This window comes from Bidens hawaiensis, unplaced genomic scaffold, assembly GCF_021521415.1.
Source record: "Bidens hawaiensis isolate Kalapana, Puna unplaced genomic scaffold, B.hawaiensis_p1.1 tig00008125_1, whole genome shotgun sequence".
In the NCBI taxonomy this organism is placed as follows: Eukaryota; Viridiplantae; Streptophyta; class Magnoliopsida; order Asterales; family Asteraceae; genus Bidens; species Bidens hawaiensis.
In genome coordinates this window covers 451,081-470,764 of record NW_027491578.1, presented here as the reverse complement: position 1 = coordinate 470,764, position 19,684 = coordinate 451,081, and the positions used below count along the sequence as shown (strand labels likewise).

At 35.3% G+C, this 19,684-nt stretch overlaps 2 protein-coding genes and 1 pseudogene across 3 annotated transcripts; 2 read left to right on the top strand and 1 right to left on the bottom strand.

The window, feature by feature from the left end:
• Nucleotides 1-3,321: 3,321 nt before the first annotated feature.
• Nucleotides 3,322-4,752, top strand: LOC143637151 (protein rough sheath 2-like). Its single transcript, XM_077104600.1, has one exon. The coding sequence runs from the start codon at nt 3,437-3,439 to the stop codon at nt 4,613-4,615; it is 1,179 nt and encodes a 392-aa protein (XP_076960715.1). The 5' UTR covers nt 3,322-3,436; the 3' UTR covers nt 4,616-4,752.
• Nucleotides 4,753-11,302: 6,550 nt separating this feature from the next.
• Nucleotides 11,303-15,614, top strand: LOC143637150 (uncharacterized; annotated as a pseudogene). The gene is made up of 4 exons (XR_013154381.1): nt 11,303-11,656; nt 13,814-14,439; nt 14,515-14,687; nt 14,918-15,614. The product of XR_013154381.1 is annotated as an uncharacterized LOC143637150 (transcript).
• A 211-nt stretch (nt 15,615-15,825) lies between these two features.
• Nucleotides 15,826-17,901, bottom strand: LOC143637104 (uncharacterized). The gene is made up of 3 exons (XM_077104555.1): nt 17,291-17,901; nt 17,039-17,211; nt 15,826-16,483 (listed from the first exon to the last, which is right to left on the bottom strand). Exons 1-3 carry the CDS (start codon nt 17,722-17,724, stop codon nt 15,885-15,887), a joined length of 1,206 nt encoding a protein of 401 aa, XP_076960670.1. The 5' UTR covers nt 17,725-17,901; the 3' UTR covers nt 15,826-15,884.
• Between the last annotated feature and the right edge of the window lie 1,783 nt (nt 17,902-19,684).

The following is a 19,684-nucleotide window of genomic DNA, read 5'->3' as shown; positions in this document are numbered from 1 at the left end:
TTTGGATAATGTTTTGATTATGGTTTTGTTGATTTAATAGTAAAAAAACTTGATTTTGTTTTCATGATGCATATAAGTATTTATTATATTGATTGATTGTTAACTATTGCTTCACATAGATCTTTTATCTTTTGATTGTGTTCTTTAGATTTAGAGCTTATGTTTAATCAATTACTTGGTGTTTTGATTATTATGATTAAATGGGCCCGTTAGATCATAGAAGCTTGTTGATAGTTGGTTAGGGTTTTAAATGTTTTGCTAAATTCTAATAGCTGTAAGGTGAGGAGTTGTTCATGTGTCTTGGTCAATTGCATGCTAGGATAGTTAGTGACAATATTCTTGCTTATTGTGTTGATCCATGTTCATGATGTCATGTTAGCTTATCAAGTTATTTAGGGTTTAGTGTTTCGTAAGATTGTTTGCTTTAGATACTATTAATTAACCCTAATTGATGACTTTGCGGAAATCAATTCAACTGATTGCTTAATAATCTAATAATTGTTCTTTGGGATTTCATTTGATTCAGTCAAAGGTCCTTAGGGTTTTGTTAGATGAATATGTTTAGAAATCAGTTTCCATAATTATGTTATTGTCCATTGTTTGATGATTGTTGATACATGAGATTCTTACCTAGGTAGATTCCTTCTCTTATTGGTTTCAATCTTGTGTTTAAAATTGCTTGTTTCTCGTTTACTTGCTTATTTGTTCTCTTAGTTTAATATTAGTTTAAAATCCCCCTTAAAACATTAATAATAAATAGTCGTGTCGTAAGTCGAGTCTAATTAGTTAATTAACGTAATTTATAGAGTCCTGTGGGTTCGATATTCCAGACTTACTTAGCTCTAATACAATTGACCAGTTCACTTGCCGGTGTTTTGTTTAGTTGAGTCTTATGTCTAGTTTTTTATTACTTGTTTAATTTAGTTAATATTTAATTGACTGTTTTTAGCAATCACTTATTATAAAAGTCATAAATAAAAATCATTATATAATATAACTCAATTTACGTATTACATGATATATTTTTTTACTTTTATTATAACTTGCATCCGTGTGTAGCGCAGGCTTTCATTATTAATCATGTTATTATTTTAATGATATATTTAATTTGGATAATATTATTTTTTAAAATTTTCAGGTGGTGAAACAAAATGAGTTTTTTTTGTTAGAATATTTGAAGAAGTTGATGGTGGTTTAATATGAAAGAACATGTTTAGATCTTTTTGTTGATGTTTTTTTGTGGTTTGGTGTACACTAACTTATTGTAACTTTAAACTTTTAATATCTAGACATTGTAAATGATTAACGTTTTGATCCGAAAGTTGAAGAAGTTTTGTGTGCTTGAATTTGTTATACAAATTTATTATGTTTAGTGACATGTTATTCCACCCGCGTGTTACGCGGGTATATACCCTAGTAAATTCAGTGGCGGATCTAGACTCGAAACCGAGCCGTAGCGCTCAAATTTCCCCCCCCCCCCATATTTAATACAATGTTAACGAAACAAATATAAAGAACACGATAACAAATAATATTAAACTAACCGGGTTAACGAACCAACAGTGGCGGATCTAGGTTGGGCTGTAAATATCTCCTCTTCGATTTTTGATAGCTTGAAACCGAGCCATTACATCTTCTTCATTTACTTTATCAAACGTTTCTCTTTCGACCGCACAAACTAAAGCATTGTTCAAATACTCATTACCCATTCGATTGCGCAAATCCGTCTTGATAAGCTTCATTTTAGAGAAACATCTTTCAACGGTTGCAGTTGCAACCGGTAAAACCAATGCTAGCTTCAATATCCGATAAACCAAAGAAAAAGTTGTGTGTTTTCCGGTTTCCACCATTACACGAGCAAGATCACCCATTCCACGAGCAAGATCACCCATTCCACCAAGTTTTGCAAATTTATTGTCTTCCTTTAAAGTGTAATAAAAGGTCGTAAGATCACCCGGAATACACCCTCTTTCTTCGTTAGTAAAATCATTCGGATCCATCTCTGAAAAAGCGACTATCTTAGATATGTCAAACTTGAAAAACGAATCACAAGGATTTAAACCCGACAAATTTTCTAACAAAGTAGTTGAGACCTCACTACTTTTGATTGGTTGGGTTGGGTTAATGAGTTTTTTGTTTGGGCTTTATCTTTTGATTGGGTTTAAAACATATATTAGTTGGGCTTAAAATCTTAGCCGAAACGTTATTTTTTTCCAACCGTAACGAAAGACGAAAGTCGACCAAAATTTTTGTTTTTACACTACCCGTAAAAATTTGAGCCGTAGCGGAGGCTACGGCTCGGCTTAAGGTGTTCCGCCCCCGACTAGTAATATACCAAAACATGTAAAAAAACATCATATTCTAAACGATGTATAAAGCCCGATAAATGCATGCAATGAAAAATACAATCGTTAATATATAAAATAAAAACACAATAACACAATGCAATGTACAATTACCCAAAGTAAACCAACTTAAAAAGTGAGTTGTAAAAGAAATTAGAATGATGGAAAGTCAACTAACCTTTTTTTGTTTAACGTTTTTTTGCTTTTTAGCAATTGATTTAACTATTTTCTCCGTAACAATTTCAGAATGTTTATTTAATCCTGAATGTGAAAACACAATGAGAATAATAAAACATCTAGTGACCTTACTCGTTTACTAAACAAGATTTCTTAGTGGATGTACATACATTTTGGTAAATCGATTTTCAAACGACATTGTTGCATAGAGAATCAAACTTAAAAAATAAGAAACCCTCTCTTTTGCGTTCAAGATGATGAGAAACACAATGACGTTAATGCTCCTGACTTGACTAATATAAAGAAGAAAAAAACTTCCCCCTATTTATAGAAACGCTACCGCGCCAATACTCACCATCATCTTTTAATCTTACGTTCTAGAATTCTTTCTAGCTTCTTAAGGCTTCTTTTGTCTTTTCATTATAACTCTTCTTTATATAGAATGTATATTCGTTAACTAACAACATGCTAACAAAAGAACATTAACGATGCTAATGAGGTGAATCTAATACATTGATACAACATGAAAAGAAATTAGACTGAAATCATAAATACCGTAATTACATTTTTAACGAATCACATTGACGAAAACTACATTTTACTGAGAGTAAAAAGTTTTGTAATTTAATATTGCATGAAAATGAAAGTTATTATTTTATTATTAATAATGTAATATGATAATAAGAATGAAAATGAAAATATGAAATGACTAAACCAGCGCGTGGATACCACCAAAGACCCCTCCTATCATCTGCTACATGTATTGTCACAATCACCTTCACCCCACCCTTCCCATTTCACCTTTTATATCTCCGATCCCCATTCCCACCACATTCCATCTCTCCCTCTAGTCTCAATCATCAATTACACTACTTTTCTTCACTTTCTCCGCCCACAGCTATGGTGCCGAGACCATGAAGGAGCGTCAACGATGGCAGCCTGAAGAAGACGCTCTCTTACGCGACTACGTTAACCATTACGGCCCCCGAGAATGGAACCTCATCTCCCAACGCATGTCCAAGCCTTTGGACCGTGACCCCAAATCCTGCCTCGAACGCTGGAAGAATTACCTCAAACCCGGTATTAAAAAAGGCTCTCTTACCCCACAAGAACAGTCGTTAGTCATTTCTCTTCAAGCCAAGTACGGCAACAAGTGGAAGAAAATTGCAGCTGAAGTACCCGGCCGCACCGCTAAACGGTTAGGCAAGTGGTGGGAGGTTTTTAAAGAGAAACAGTTAAAGCAGCAAATACAAAATAATAAAAAATCCGGTTCGTCGACTACAACTTCAAATCCTGTTCCTCCACCTGTTGCAGTAGTCTTTGGTTGCTGCAGCTCTCCTGAAAGAGCTGTGCAAGGTACTTACGATCATATTTTAGATACATTTGCCGAGAAGTACGTTCAGCCGTACTTAAAACCGTCTATGCCGAATCTGAACTCTCCTATTCTTTCGCTCGGTTCAGGTTCGGGTTCTGGTGGTGCTAGATCCGAACCTGAACCGAGCTTAACTCCATCCATGGTGGTAGTTCCGCTACCACCATGGATGAATAACAATGCGACGTCTAGCCTAACGTCGTCATCGTCGACAAAGTCAGGTACACCTTCTCCTTCGGTGAGCCTGACTTTGTCGCCGTCTGAACCGGTGGTCCTGGACCCGGTTGTTCACTCGGTGCAGGACCACCGGACGTACTTCCCGGTTCAGCAAGTCGGGACGCTGGTACAGTACTGTAAGGAGGTGGAGGAAGCGAAGCAGAACTGGGTGCAACACAAGAAGGAAGCCACGTGGCGGTTGAGCCGGCTGGAGCAGAAGTTGGAGGCGGAGAAGAACCGGAAGAGGAGAGAGAAGATGGAGGAGGTGGAGGCGAAGATACGGTGTATTCGAGAAGAGGAGACGGTGGCGTTAGGGCGGATGGAGGCGGAATACAGAGAACAGTTAAATTCGTTGCAGCGAGATGCGGAAGGGAAAGAAGGGAAATTAATGGAAGCTTGGAGTAATAAACAGATGAAGTTAAGTAAAGTTGTGGAGCAGATTAATGGTGGGTTAATCCAACAGCATATGATTAGTGGACCTAATCATCATCATGGGTTAAGTTAAAATAATGATTGAATTGATCAGTTTGTTGAAGGAAATTTGAGTGTTGAGTTCTGTAGTGTGTTTTATGATGGAGATCATGTAATGAATGGATAATTATTAGCAAGTAATCTTTCAATTTTGTTAGTTTATGTTGTTTGTGGTTGTGAATGGATGTTGAATTATAATATTTTTTTTAGTAGCTAGAAATTCAATAAATATATGTAGTACATGGAAATAAAAGTTAATAGGCAATAATAGCAAAAGAGTATATTGTTTGAAGTCGTTTAAAATGGAAAATTTTGCGTTTGTGACATCTCAGATATAATGAAAAAGCAAATGTATAAACTTATTAACATTATAATGTTAAAAGTTAAAAACCTTTAAAGACTAAAGTGCACTTAAAGTTTTTTCTTTTTTTATACATTTAAACATAATAAATATAGTATAAAGTCACCATGGAAGTATAAGTATTGTACGTCTCATATATTGCATTCTCTAAAGTATCATAATAGTCATTGATATCATATACTTTGAATGACAATCTTTGTAGTTGTAAATTTTAGAATTAATTGTTAATTTGAGATCCCAGATTGTATTTAGAAGAGGCGAATGTTCGTTAAATGCACTAATAAGTGATTAATAACCCAAGCGTATTTGTATAGATATAAAACATTAAATGTGTGGTGCTGCCTACTACCATTGTTTCAGTTAGAAAGTATGCGTGTGCTCATAATATGCGCATAAAAAGATGATACGTGGTTGTATCATATCTAATTCGTTTAAATCGATCGGTATTGCTTGATTTAAAACTATGATCATATACTAGTAAAACTAGATTCGATTGTAATTCACATATCCGTTTGTTAGGTTTTCAGTTTTCCTATATCCTAGCCATAGCTATTGAAGCATATATAATGGCCGTGTTATAGAGACTACTTTTGTCATTTTCACAATATTCTGTTATGTATATTTATTTATTATTGCAGTTGTTATTTAGTGCTATATTTGAGAGGGAGAGAGAGGAATGGGGTACGTTGGAGTAAGTGTAAATGATGGTATGCAGTGTGGTGTCAAAAACTGTTTGATCATTTTTGTGACAACAATAACACCTACCCTATTTCTTTTATTTTTTTCCTCCTAAATTTTACTCTCTTTTGCTTTTCACTTTCTTCAGTTTTGCAGGGTAGGCCAAGCCATGGGCAGATGACTTGTTTTATTCATTGGTGGTGGGGTTGAGGGTATTTTCGACTATTACCTATAACTCATTAAATACGTCTATTAGATATATATGAATTACTATATAAAGCACATTTTCTTTTGACTAAATCAAACTAAATATATGAGTTTACTAGATTCATAAATTGTACAAAGACTTGCTTTACACTTGGAAAGAACAAAAAAACTTAATCCGGAGCTCTAGTGGTTGTAGAGCAGTTGGTTGTGGAATGTGAACGAGTAGTACTTGGTGGTTGTCCGGTTGATGATGACCATGTAAGATGATAAAATATTGGATGATCAATTTCATTCAATAGATTAAATTATATAGAAATAAACCAGGACCGTAGTCTATAATCCTAAACCCTAAATATTATATTTCATAAATTCTTAAGAGGTTGAAGTTGTGATAGTCATTTAGGTACTCAAAGCACCATAGTCTAACATGGCAGAGTTAATGCTTTAGGATAGCCTTTCTTAAATGCTTGTGGTGGGCTGAGAGAGAAAGGAGAGGCATAATATGTTTCTCAAAAGTAAAAGTAAACATGGCTTGAAGTCATTCCGTTATTACACATGGAATCATACATAATCAATCAAAACTAATTACTCTTGAACCGTTAAAAGCATTCCCAGCTCATTAGATATATTTTTTTCTATAATTTAGCTAAAAAAACACAATTCCATAAATTTATCTATAATTTTTCAAAATTCTTTCACATTCTATTCCCTATTCATATTCATAAATTAATTCTTTATTATTTTTTTCTCTTTTGTCTTGTTATATAGCAAATACCCGTGATTGGGAGATATGTGATATATTACATGGCATGGATCAAAAGCGAGTCCCTATATTTAGGGATTTACTTTAGTTGTCATATAACTCACCCATATAATAGGGAATGGATTGGAGTGATGATTTTGATGATTTTCTTAAAATTTACCCTATATTATATGAGTCTGACAACTTTAGAGAATGAGTTGAGAATGCTCTAATGGGCGACATGTAGAATTGGCTAACTAGATAAATGGTTGGACAAGATTCTCGTGGTTGGAAGAATCATATCAGAGTTTATTTTATAAGTCATTCAAAGATAAAAACGTATTGTAAACTATATGTTTTCACAACAATATAAGCCAGGTGAGGCTCATTATCACATTCAACAATCGTTGTTGATGTGGTTTGGTTCCTTCAAAACAAGGTCTGACTCTTAGTATGCATGATGAGCCTGTAAGTTCTAATAATCAAGGTACTTTTCTTGAAGATTTGAATAACGACGTTATCAACGTAAAGATGGATACATGGAGTATATAAGAGGAGATATGACATATTTACAAAAGACTTTGTGTTCGAATCGTTTTGGACCTATTCCGAATCCAAAAGTCCAAGGATCTTAACTTCTTCCACGATCTTGGCGATAGAAATTGGTTTTCTTTCAAAAGCGAGCTCATTTTTAGCCTTCCATAAACATCAAAAGGTTGTTAGAATAATAAAATGAGACTTGAGCGAACTTATGAACCTCCAAAAGATCTTTAATACAAAAGACGAAATCGATGAAATCTTGCACCATTGGGATATAAATATGCCAAATGGATTGTGCAAGATCCCAAGTAACAAACATATGATCTGCCGACTAATCACGCTCACCGCAACAATTACAAAAATTAGAGTCGGACATAACATTCCGTTTAGCCAACTCCATCATGGGTAACCTTTCCAATTCAGCCCTCTTAACAAGAATATTAACCTATTAATTTAGGTACCCTGATTATTCCATGTAATCACATAGTTTCGGAGCTCCATAACCGATTCTTGCAGCCGTGCTTTAATACTTGCAAATGAAAACGAAGACGAATCATCCCATTGATCTTTCATTGTAGAAACAACGACCCACCGACAGAAATCCAACAAAGTTTCCATCTCCCTAAATTCCAGCCATAAAAAAGAGTTGAGAGGTTGAGACCGGTTCCAACACCAACACAACCCTTCCGCCCCAACAATCAGCCGATCAACCACACGAACGCAGTAACTTTGTCTCATTAATTGAGAATACGACATATGATTTAAATAAATACATGAATGATATATATGTGTGTGAGAAGTTAATGAATGGAGTCAATACGTTTTGTTCTGAAAATGAAATTCATGAACCTAATAAGATGGTAGCATGCTACAACATCTTTTGTCCAAAGATTTTTATTTATTTATTTTTTTAAATATGAAGTTTATTAAGAATGGGTTTACACAAGTAGATAAATAATATTTTTTCAAAGATTCATTGGTAAGCTATATCTAAAACGATATTTTTTTAAGTGTTGGAAATAAAACAATTTAACATCAGTTTAATGTGACCTGAATGCCACATCTACAAACTAATACATCAAGTTCTAAAAATGTAACTAACGTACACCATTGAATATATAAAAAAACTCTATTACAACTTAAGCTATGTGTAGTGGGGCACGGGAGATACAAAATTGGGCGTTTTGCGTCATGTGACGCCTGGTCAGCAAAGAGTGATATTTGTTTTTGGGTATAATGGTGTTGTAGCCCTATACACACACACACACATATATATATATATATATATCACACACAACATATATAATAATATACGAGAACCAACTTTTTGACTTTGTATATCCTGATATTCTACAGAATTACGAGAACCAACATTATTTTCAGGATAGAGCAATACTTGCACCAACAAACGAAATTGTTGATGAGATTAATGATACTTTGCTCAAGTTTTTTCCAGGTGATGAAGTCGAGTACTTAAGTTCGGATACCATATGCAGTTCAGAATATATCAATGACACTGTTGATACAGCTTTATACTCTCCTGAACTGCTTAATGGTCTAAGAATATCCGGACTACCAAACCACAAACTGGTGCTAAAAGTTGGTGTTTCTGTTATGCTCCTTAGAAATCTTAACAAAAAAGAAGGCTTATGTAACGGTACTCGACTACAGATTATATCTTTATGTACTCGTATAGTTGAAGCCAAAATTATTTATGGAACTAACATTGGTCATACAGTTTTAATTCATAGATCGCCACTGACTCCATCAGACAACAAAATAGCCTACAAATTTCAAAGACGACAATTTCCCCTTGCGGTATGTTTCGCAATGACGATAAACAAAAGCCAAGGTCAGTCGTTATCAAGGGTAGGTTTGTACTTAAAAGACCCCGTGTTCTCGCATGGACAACTATACGTCGCCTTATCAATAGTTACAAGCATGCGTGGTCTAAAGATTCTGATTCTTGATAAACAAGGTAATCTGACCAATACTACAACAAATGTTGTGTACAAGGAAATTTTTTCTTATTTATAAAATACTTGTGTAATTTTTTTTTATTCTTGTAATATTAATGTAATTTGTAATTGTATTAACAATATATGACAACTGTGTTATTGATTGTATTTCGGTTAATGTTTAAATATTAAAATTTTTATTAATTGCCCGTGTAATACACGGGTCTCAAACTAGTATAATAATAATACACACACACATCATAGGCGACAAATAATTGTAGCCCACCCACAATTTGCCCCATTTGTAACCTTTTTGCGCCTATTTCTCGCCCACTGGCCTTATATACCGTGAAAAGTAATTAGTATGAGAGGTAATATATTGACGGCTAACAGTTTTCCTTTCCATGACTTGTTTTGGAAAAACATCTAACCTAAAACGGTACGTGATAATCGAAATAACTTACTCGAAATATGAATGTATATACCCTGTACCAAGAATGGTCTCACACCTCATCTCCTTCATATCATATATAGAAACAAAGTGTGATCCATGATCAATACAAATTCCTTTCGCATTATTTTGTGACTTGTACGAATGTCAATAAATGCAACCAAACTATAGCAATAGATATGCGTGGGTAAAACAACATTTCCCCCCAATCGTATTTTAGCATAATTGCATTCATGAAGATTAGTTTTGACATTTGTAGACATATGGCTATTTCACCTATAATATATGATAAATATAGAAATGTCGGTGCCACAAAGATTGATAAACTTTTAAGTTGCATACTGTTTACTACTTTAGTTTATTTGTTTGAGTAGAACATCAATATGATGCATTGGTCTTGTTTGTATTTATTAGGAGTGTGTTGAGTAATTAGGGGGGTGTTTGGCCTAGCTTTTTTAATAAAGCTTATAGCTTTTTTAGCTATTTTTTATAAAATAAATTTAATTTGGTGTTTAGTTTAGTTTTTTAAGCTTAAGCTTATTAGCTTATATAGACTCATTTGAATAAGCTTTTTTGAAGATGGGTTTTTAACTTATTTAAAGAAGCTTATTTGTGTAAGGATATAAGCATAAGTCAAAAAATAAAAGGTAGGCCAAACACCCGCTTAGTGTGCACATGTTTAAATCTTGCGTGTTGCATTTGCAACCAATTTTGTGTTTCCTTTATTTGTTGCTTTCTGCATTGATAGGTGGACCTTCATTAGTGTATTACACTTTCAAGTTTATGCTAATGCTATATAAGATAGTGATATTAGATGTATAATTTAATAAAACTTAATAGCTAATAATCAATTTATTTTTGTTATTTTTCTAATATGCTTAGTTTTAATACGTTTTTTTTGCTTACTAATTTGTTTTAACGATTTAGTTTTGGTACCATTAATACTAATCAATTTCGCATCGGTTTGAGGCCGCAATGCATGGATTTGGGTTTTTTTTGTTTCGAGAGGGTTTTGATAATCAATTTATTTTTTTTGTTTAGTTACGGTAGTGTCATAGCCCTAGACTAACTGAATGTTGTCGTTTCGTTAACGTGATGCGCGATTTTTGCTTTTTTAATATGTTAATTTGTTGTATTTGAGCATTGACAAATTTTTTTTTTTTTTCAATATTACACTATCAACCTGACACAACACGTCAGGAGTATCACCTAGTTTGGATCAATTTTGAACACAAATAAATGTATTAACACCAGTAGAAAAGAAACTTATATATTATTTAAAAGACCACATATACAACAATTTTAATCGGAATTTTCTATTATCTAAAACTCATTAATCTCTGTCATAGTGGCAGGAGACTTGGGTTTTCCAATAGAGACACAAGTTTAATCCGCACTTGTGACAGTTTTGATGGAGATTGAAAAAAAATTGAGCTAGGTTTTATATAATTTACTATAAAACGATTACAATAAAGTGGCAGGCAATCGGGCAACAAGCTGCGCCGCAACCCCCTTTTGAATCTCGAGTCCACCTGGGTTTTAGTCTCATCATGTGTTACGTTAGAAAGTTTTGCTCTTCTTTTGGCGTAACGACCGTCAAATGGCAACCGGTGGTATGGTTTCATGAGGAAACTCCCAAGCCATTCTTTGAAGCCAGCGTGTGCCTGGTTAAAACAAAATAGTCTGATTAAAGTGAGACAATAAGACTCTCCAAATTAGAGAATGCTGTTCCGTTCAAAAAAAAAACTCGATAAAACCCACGTGGACGGTTTAGATCTACGATAGATCTTAGTTTAGTTATCAACTACCACGAAAACAGAAAAGGGTCCCAAAAAGTCAAACCTCAACTTAACTTGAATCTAAAGGAGATTACGAGATATTTTCTTAGATAAGACATAATCTAGTCTCCAATTAACCGATCCATAAACCTTTGCAGGTCAAACATTCCAAAACCCATCATCGATCTGAATGTTCAACTTTGGTGGGTGTACGTTGACGTATGACGGTTAGGTTTGCTGTATCAATGTCGTTTGCATATCTTCGGATCTTCAAGTAACTAACTGGGTGATGAGACCACGTCGTTTCATCATCAAGCAACCTAAGCGTTTATTCCCAGAAGCAAGCCTCCGTACCATGAAGTGAGTTTCCATTATTCCTATATTAAGTTGTTAAGTAATACTTTATACTTAGTTGGAAATTTTTTGGACAAAATAATCTATATCTATATTATATATAATACGCAAAATACGGGCAAATTAAGACACTCATTTTTAAGTAATTTATAACAATTAAAGTATTAGGTGCATGTATTAGCAAGGGTAAACATGTCTTTTAAACCCAATCCATTCAACTTGTCACTCATCTTTAATCGTATTATGTTTTTAATTTAACTTGTAAACTAACTTCCCACCCATGATTTTTAAACGACTATAGCCTTTTCATACGTTAATATTTTTATAAATAAATTGCACCATAAAAACGAGCATTTTATTCTCTTTAATTTGAATATGATATTGCTGTAATTTTTTTCATTTTAAATAAATTAATATGTTACGTAGGGGTGTTCAGTGTCGGTTTTGATGGTTTTTAAGTTAAACTTGTGAGTCCAACCGTTAATACTTATTTTTTGTCGTCCAAAACCAAACTCAACCATTGAAAGTTGAAACCGAATCGTTACTAACTGCCTGGTTGCAGTTTGGTTTCACAGTTTAAACTTTAATAATAAATTTAGTTTAAAATAATTAATAATTTAAATGTACCATCAATTTTAACTAAAAACCAACATAATATGATACGTGAGATGATTATAAATAAAAAATGACAATTTTAGCCACATAAATGGTAAATATTAATGGAAGATTTAGGACGTGAAATAATAACAAACATTACAAAAGGAATCATATTGTAATTAGGTTAATTTACACTCTTTTCTGGTTTCATATGGCCGGTTGCAATATAAACCGCGAACCAACCGTTCACTACGTTTTGAAAATTTTGAAACCAACCAACAAACCGAAAGTAAAAAAGAAAAAGAAAAAAGAAGTTAAACCAATGACCGATTTAAACGATTTCAAGGTTTTAACCGAACCATAAACACTTATATTTGTACGTGATTAACAGGTTCAAACACCCGCTGCATCGTGCGGGCTCCCGTCTAGTATTACTAAATTATTAACGTGTTCAAAGAGTAGAGATCATTGGAGACTCATGTGTGCGAGCCACACCATCGGCCGGGGCACATAAGTTGTTTCGGGGCACAAACCTTTTTTACATATTACATATATATGTTTTTTTTGTTGTTAAAAATAACGTTATTTGCAATGGTTTATGTGGTTCTGTTTATAACAAATCGGTCGATAAAAGTTTTATCCATGTATATTAGCGAATGAAGAACTTTCGTTAACGCCTACTGGGCTTTTTTTTTATTCGGCTTAGGTATTTAAATTCTAGACCCTGATAGAAATGCACCTCCATACTCTTGGTAGAGATGCACCTCTATACTCTAATGTGTGTAGTTGATGTTTTATTAATATTGTTTAATAAAACTTGTGAGTTGTGACACTTCCTACAATTGTTAATAGTGTGTTTTGAATATGTATTTTCTAGTCAAAGTGTTGTTATTAATATTCATTATAGCCTAAGCTCTCCATTGATATATATATATATATACCAGATGAGTTCGATTAGTCCTATATTAATTTGCTAATGTTAGAGACACGCTCAGTTATAAATTGTATATTTTGAACACGTATTTCCTAGTCAAAGTGTGGTTATTAGTATTCATTGTAGCCTAGATTCACCATTCATCATTGTACTTAGTATATCTCACCAATAGCAATGCTATGATAGGGTCTGAGGAGGATAAGATGCAGACAGCCTTACCTATACCCCATAGGGATAGAGAGTCTGCTTCCGGTGAGACCCCCGGCTCGATGGTAGTTTTGCATCAAGCCTTGAACATAAGGCACATAGCACTCAATCATCGGGACACCGGCTGATTGGTGCATGCACCCTTGTCTTTCGGCTATCAACGCCACCACATGATGCCTGATTAGCCTTCCGTCACTTTTAACGTTATTTTCACGAGATTAGTAAAATAACGTCAAAATTAGTGCAATTTCACTTTTGTCCACCTGAGGATTCCACATATTTACATTATATGCCCACCCTAGATTCACCATTGTATATGTATATTGTATGATTTGTGAATAAAAATGTGGTTGTTGATCATTATCTTATATATAGTCTTATACTTTTATGCTTACAAACTTTAAATCTATTATGAAAATTCACAGGACTCGAAGATTATTTGGGGTATCTGTTTCTCTGATTATTATCAATCTGGCCTCCATAATGGAGCGTGCAGACGAGAATCTTCTTCCATCAGTATACAAAGAAGTCAGTGAAGCATTCAATGCTGGACCATCTGATCTTGGCTACTTAACATTTATTAGAAACTTTGTTCAAGGTTTAGCGTCTCCAATGGCCGGAGTCTTGGTATTAACCTACGACCGTCCCACCGTTCTTGCCATGGGCACACTCTGCTGGGCAGTATCCACGGGTGCTGTAGGCGGCAGCCACTATTTTAGTCAGGTGGCGTTTTGGCGGGCTGTTAATGGGTTTGGACTGGCCATTGTGATTCCTGCACTCCAGTCGTTTATTGCGGATACTTATAGTGATAGTGTGCGAGGGACAGGGTTTGGGTTTTTGAGCCTTGTTGGATGGTGGGCGGGATTGGTGGTGGTGTGGTGGCGACGGTTATGGCTGGGCATGAGTTTTTTTGGGTGCCTGGGTGGCGGTTTGCGTTTGTTTTGATGGTGGGGTTAAGTTGCTTGATCGGGTTTCTTGTGTTCTTGTTTGTGGTTGATCCTAGAAGGCTAAATGATAGTGATCATGCTGGAGAATCGAGTTATCTTGAAAGGTTTACAATCTTACTGGAATTTTTTTATTTTTTATTTTTATTTTGCGTATCTTTTAATTTTTTTGTCCATTTTAGGAATGAATTATTGGAACGAGGACGCAATTCTGGTTCTGTTTGGGCTGAGTCGTGGACCGCTATGAAAGCTGTGATTAAAGTAAAAACTTTTCAAATCATCGTGTTGCAGGGTCTTGTTGGTTCGCTCCCGTGGACCGCAATGGTGTTTTTCACTATGTGGTTTGAACTTATTGGTATGTATGCACTTATCGGTGTTTTTCATCTAGCATAGTCTACGGGTAATAATCAACCTGTAAATGTGATAAACGGGTTGTGGGTTTAAGGAAAAATGGGTTTAATGGATCATACACGAGTTAGTGGGTCAACATGCGTAATTAAGTGGCCTAATTATTTTCGTGTCGTGTCAGAAATTATCACTCATAGTCTGGTTGCAACACTTGCCAGTTATCACATGATGTTTTAGGTTTTGATCATCAGAAGGCTGCAACCCTTTTGAGCCTTTTCGGGGCAGGGTGTTCTGTCGGGTCACTATTAGGCGGGATCATAGCCGATAGGCTATCCCAACATTTCCCTCATACGGGCCGAATCATGTGTGCACAATTCAGCGCGATCATGGGGATCCCATACACTTGGTTTCTCTTACGAGTAATCCCACAATCGGTCTATAGCTACCACACTTACGCAGTCACACTCCTCTTAATGGGCCTTACAATAAGCTGGAACGGAACCGCATGCAACGCGCCAATGTTTGCAGAAGTAGTCCCCACCAAACATCGGACGATGATCTACGCATTTGATCGTGCATTTGAAGGATCATTTTCGTCTTTTGCTGCGCCCATGGTCGGGATCCTGGCAGAGAAGATGTACGGGTACGACCCGAAATCTGTGGACCCGATTGCGGGGTCCACTAGAGAAGCGTTAGCATTGTCGAAAGGGCTTTTCGCGATGATGGCGATTCCGTTTGGTCTATGTTGCTTGTTCTACACCCCGTTGTATTGGGTTTTTAGACGTGATCGTGATAATGTGAGAATGGCTGTTACAAAGGAAGAAGAAATGATATGATTCATATTCTTGTTTTGATTTATATGAGCAACATTAGTGTAGATTAATCATACATGTAACACGAACATACTGAGGATTGGATTCTGTCTTTTGTTTTAGGACATTCATTTTTGCGCAGTTATACGTCGTTAAACATGCCACAGCAAATTGTACATGTCGTTACGTATCATCATAAATGTACTGAAATATGTAAATTGAACGAACTCCTTAGAAAAGTAAAGTAGATACGCGAAAAATAGATACTCAATAAGAGGTTTCATGTGTAAACAAAAAACACATGAAGTAAGTTAAGATACAAGTAAGGTTTTACAAAACATTTATGATTAAAAGAGTCACTTCTACCTAAAATTCATACAAGCAATAGTTAATCAAATCATTTCTTCTTCTTTTTGAGTAGCGATTCGAACACTGTCACGATCGTGTTTAAAAACCCAATACAACGGGCTGTAAAACAAACAACACATCCCGAAAGGAATCCCCATCATAGAGAAAAGCGCCTTCGACAATGCCAACGCTTCTCTTGTGGACCCTGTGGTTGGATGCACTGATTTCGGGTCATACCCGTAAACCTTCTCTGCCAGAATCCCGACTATAGGCGCAGCAAATGACGAAAATGACCCTTCCAACGCGCGGTCAAACGCATAGATCATGGTCCGGTGTTTGGTGGGGACCACTTCTGCAAACATTGGCGCGTTGCAGGCAGTTCCGTTCCAGCTTATTGTAAGGCCCATTAAGAGAAGCGTGACTGCGTAAGTGTGGTAGCTCTCGACTGTTGGAGGGATTATGCGTAGGAGAAACCACGTGTATGGAATCCCCATGAACGCGCTAAATTGTGCGCATATTATTCGACCTGAACGCGGGTACATTTGAGACATTCTGTCTGCTATGATCCCACCCAAAAGTGAACCGAAAGAACACCCCGCCCCGAATAGGCTGAAAAGTATTGCAACCTTTTGGTGATCAAAACCTACAAAAGAAACAAAAGTTATATTTGATGTGGGCCCAAGTGTAGAAGACCGGGCATGATGTTTTCAGGAGGTCCAAGATCGCGCTTCCAGAGGTGCTGCACGAAAAATGGACATAACTTGGGCTACGGGCCTCCGTTTCAAGCGTGCTACCATTCAAAACGACCGTTGGAACGTGGGCCACGTTGTGGTAACATGCCGTAGACGGGTTATATTTTCGAAATAAGCCTTCTAGATACACTTTTTGGCCACCTTTATGTTTTTTGTCTAGTTTTCGGGTTTCTTTTGTGCTGTTGTTGGGACTGTGGTTGTTTGTGTTAGCCCAAGCCCATTTTGGATGTTTATTTAATATGTTAACTTACTTTGTGACTGATCATTGAGCAAATTTTATAAAAATACTTTGGATTTTCAAATTTCTGCCTTTTGGGGTCGAATTTGGGGGTTTGGGGAAGATCATCACGGGTATTCACAGAATCAATGTGATTAGCCTTCATTCTCTATTAGTACGTTGCGTCACAATTTCAACCTGTTTAATTATTTGATTGACAGATGCTCACCTATTAACTCAAACCACATAGTGAAAAACACCATCGCGGTCCACGGGAGTGAACCAACAAGACCCTGCAAGACGATGATCTGAAACGTTTTGACTTTCATCACACTCTTCATCGCGGCCCATGACTCAACCAAAACCGAACCAGAGTCACGTCCCCGATCCAACAACTCATTCCTATAATTCATAAACATAAAACATCTTAAAACATTATAACTTATAACTTATAAGTAAAAATCCAATTAAATTTCGGTACCTTCTAGGATCAACAACGAAGAGGAACACAAGAATCCCGATTAAACAACTTAAAACCGAGATAATAACAAATGCAAACCGCCATCCGGGCACCCCCCAAAACTCATGACCAGCCATAACCGTAGCCACCACACCACCACCAATGCCGCCCACCTTCCCAACAAGGTTCAACAACCCGAACCCGGTCCCCCTAACACTATCACTATAAGAATCAGCTATAAATGACTGTAGTGAAGGAATCACAATGGCTAGTCCCAAACCATTTACAGCCTGCCAAAACGCAACCTGACCAAAATACCGGCTGCCCCCCATAACACCTGTGGATAATGCCCAACAAAGGGTGCCCATGGCTAGAACTGTCGGTCGGTCATAGGTTAGAACCAACACCCCGGCCATTGGAGATGCTAAACCGCGAAAAAAGTTTCTCATAAACATTAAGTAGCCTAAGTCAGATGGTCCTATGTTGAATGCTTCACTGACTTCCTTGTACACTGATGGAAGTAGATTTTCATCGGCTCGTTCCACTATAGCCGCTAAATTTATGATAATAAGCGAAAGAGAAATCCCAAAAACGTTACGGGCCCTGTGATCATATGATGAAAGATATCATATAACATATACAGGGAGTTAAGCATATTATTAGTACACATGCTATAATTTAAGTTATTGGATTTTAATAATCCCAACTTTCACTTACTGGCCCGGGTTAGTCCAAACTAAGGATATTATATGTTTACAAACAGCCAAAACTCTGAACATATTTTCTTCCAGCAATCTTATACGTATTTTCCACCTCATCAAAAAGCTAACAGTGTTACTTTTCAGTCAGTACGGGATTGCTGGAGGAAAATACGTTCAAAGTTGAAACTCTGTACACATTTCCTGAGTTGGATTAATCCCGACCAATAAGTAAAAGTTAAGATTATTAAAATTCAATAACCTTATAATAATTTATAGTATTATACATGATTTAGATTCATCCGGTCAAGAACTCCTAACATGTCATTAAATTCTGAATTCATAGAAGATAGAACTACAAAGTTGACTTTACAATAATAATATCAAATAAGTTGCTTCAAAACTAAATAAAATGGGTACCAAATACCAATTTCACATCTGGAAAACTAACACAACAATTATAAAAAATAAACTGTAATAATAATAATAATCCAAAACGGTTATAATTAATAGACAAAACAACAAAACAGAAACAATGGAAACTCACTTCATGGTATGAGATCGGAGACAGGAAACAATATCTTAAACCGAAGATGCCAATACGATGTAATCTCATCGGCCAGCTAAATCAGGACAATGATGTGCACATAATAATAATAATAATAATACTGGGCCTGTAATTGGTCAACACACCCACCAAATTGGAACACCTAAATGAGGTATGTGAACAGCAATATCATCAAATGATCTTTACGAATCCATGAAATAAATGAAAAACGACAACCAGATTTCTCAATTGTTTTGGTGGGATTTAGTACAATTTAAGGTTTGTAGTTTATGTTTATTTAACGTAAATCGAAACAATCCACGTGAGTAATCTTTTATTTATTTATACCTAGTTGATAATCGAATCTAAACAAAATAAGAAAATTGTGTAAATAACTTTTATAAGTACTAGAAATAGTTAAATCTAAACTATTGTTACTTTTAACATGTATTATAAATTTATAATTATAATAATGCATGGGTCAAAACTCAAAAGTATAAATCTGAAGTGTCGAGTCTATCATCCAATAGGCTGCTTCATAATGTATATATATGTGGATAGTGGAACAAGAAACAAAGTGTGTCGATCATTATGTATTTTCTGACTTAAAGATGATGTTACATGAGTTTGTTAGAATCAATATAGGTTTTAGATGTTCTTTTTTTCATTACTGGTGCATGGATTTTTTAATTTATAGAGGTGTAAACGAGTAGAATCGAGTTCAAACTCATCTAAACCTAAGAGATCTCGGGCTCAACATCGTCTTATTTCGAGCTCTATTTCTAAATCTCGTATTGATTCGTGGTTAATTTTCAAGTTTGAGCTAGTTTATTATCTATTAGTTAATTAATATACACTTATAGCTATATTTGTGTATATATGTATAATTTTAATTTTTATATATAACAAGACATATTTATTTAGTTATTTTACCGTAGAACATATATAATAATTATAATTAAGTTATAAACGTATATTCAACATGCTAAATAAAGGTTCTATAAAGAATATATAGACTTGTTTGGGCTTACGCTTGATAAAGGTTTAGCTCAGGCACTTTTATTATGCATGCTTATTAACAAGTTGATTTCGTTTAAACTTGACAAGCTTAGCCTGCTTACACCCTAGTAATATTGATCGTTTTTAAGTTAAAGCCTTGATTTAAAAATG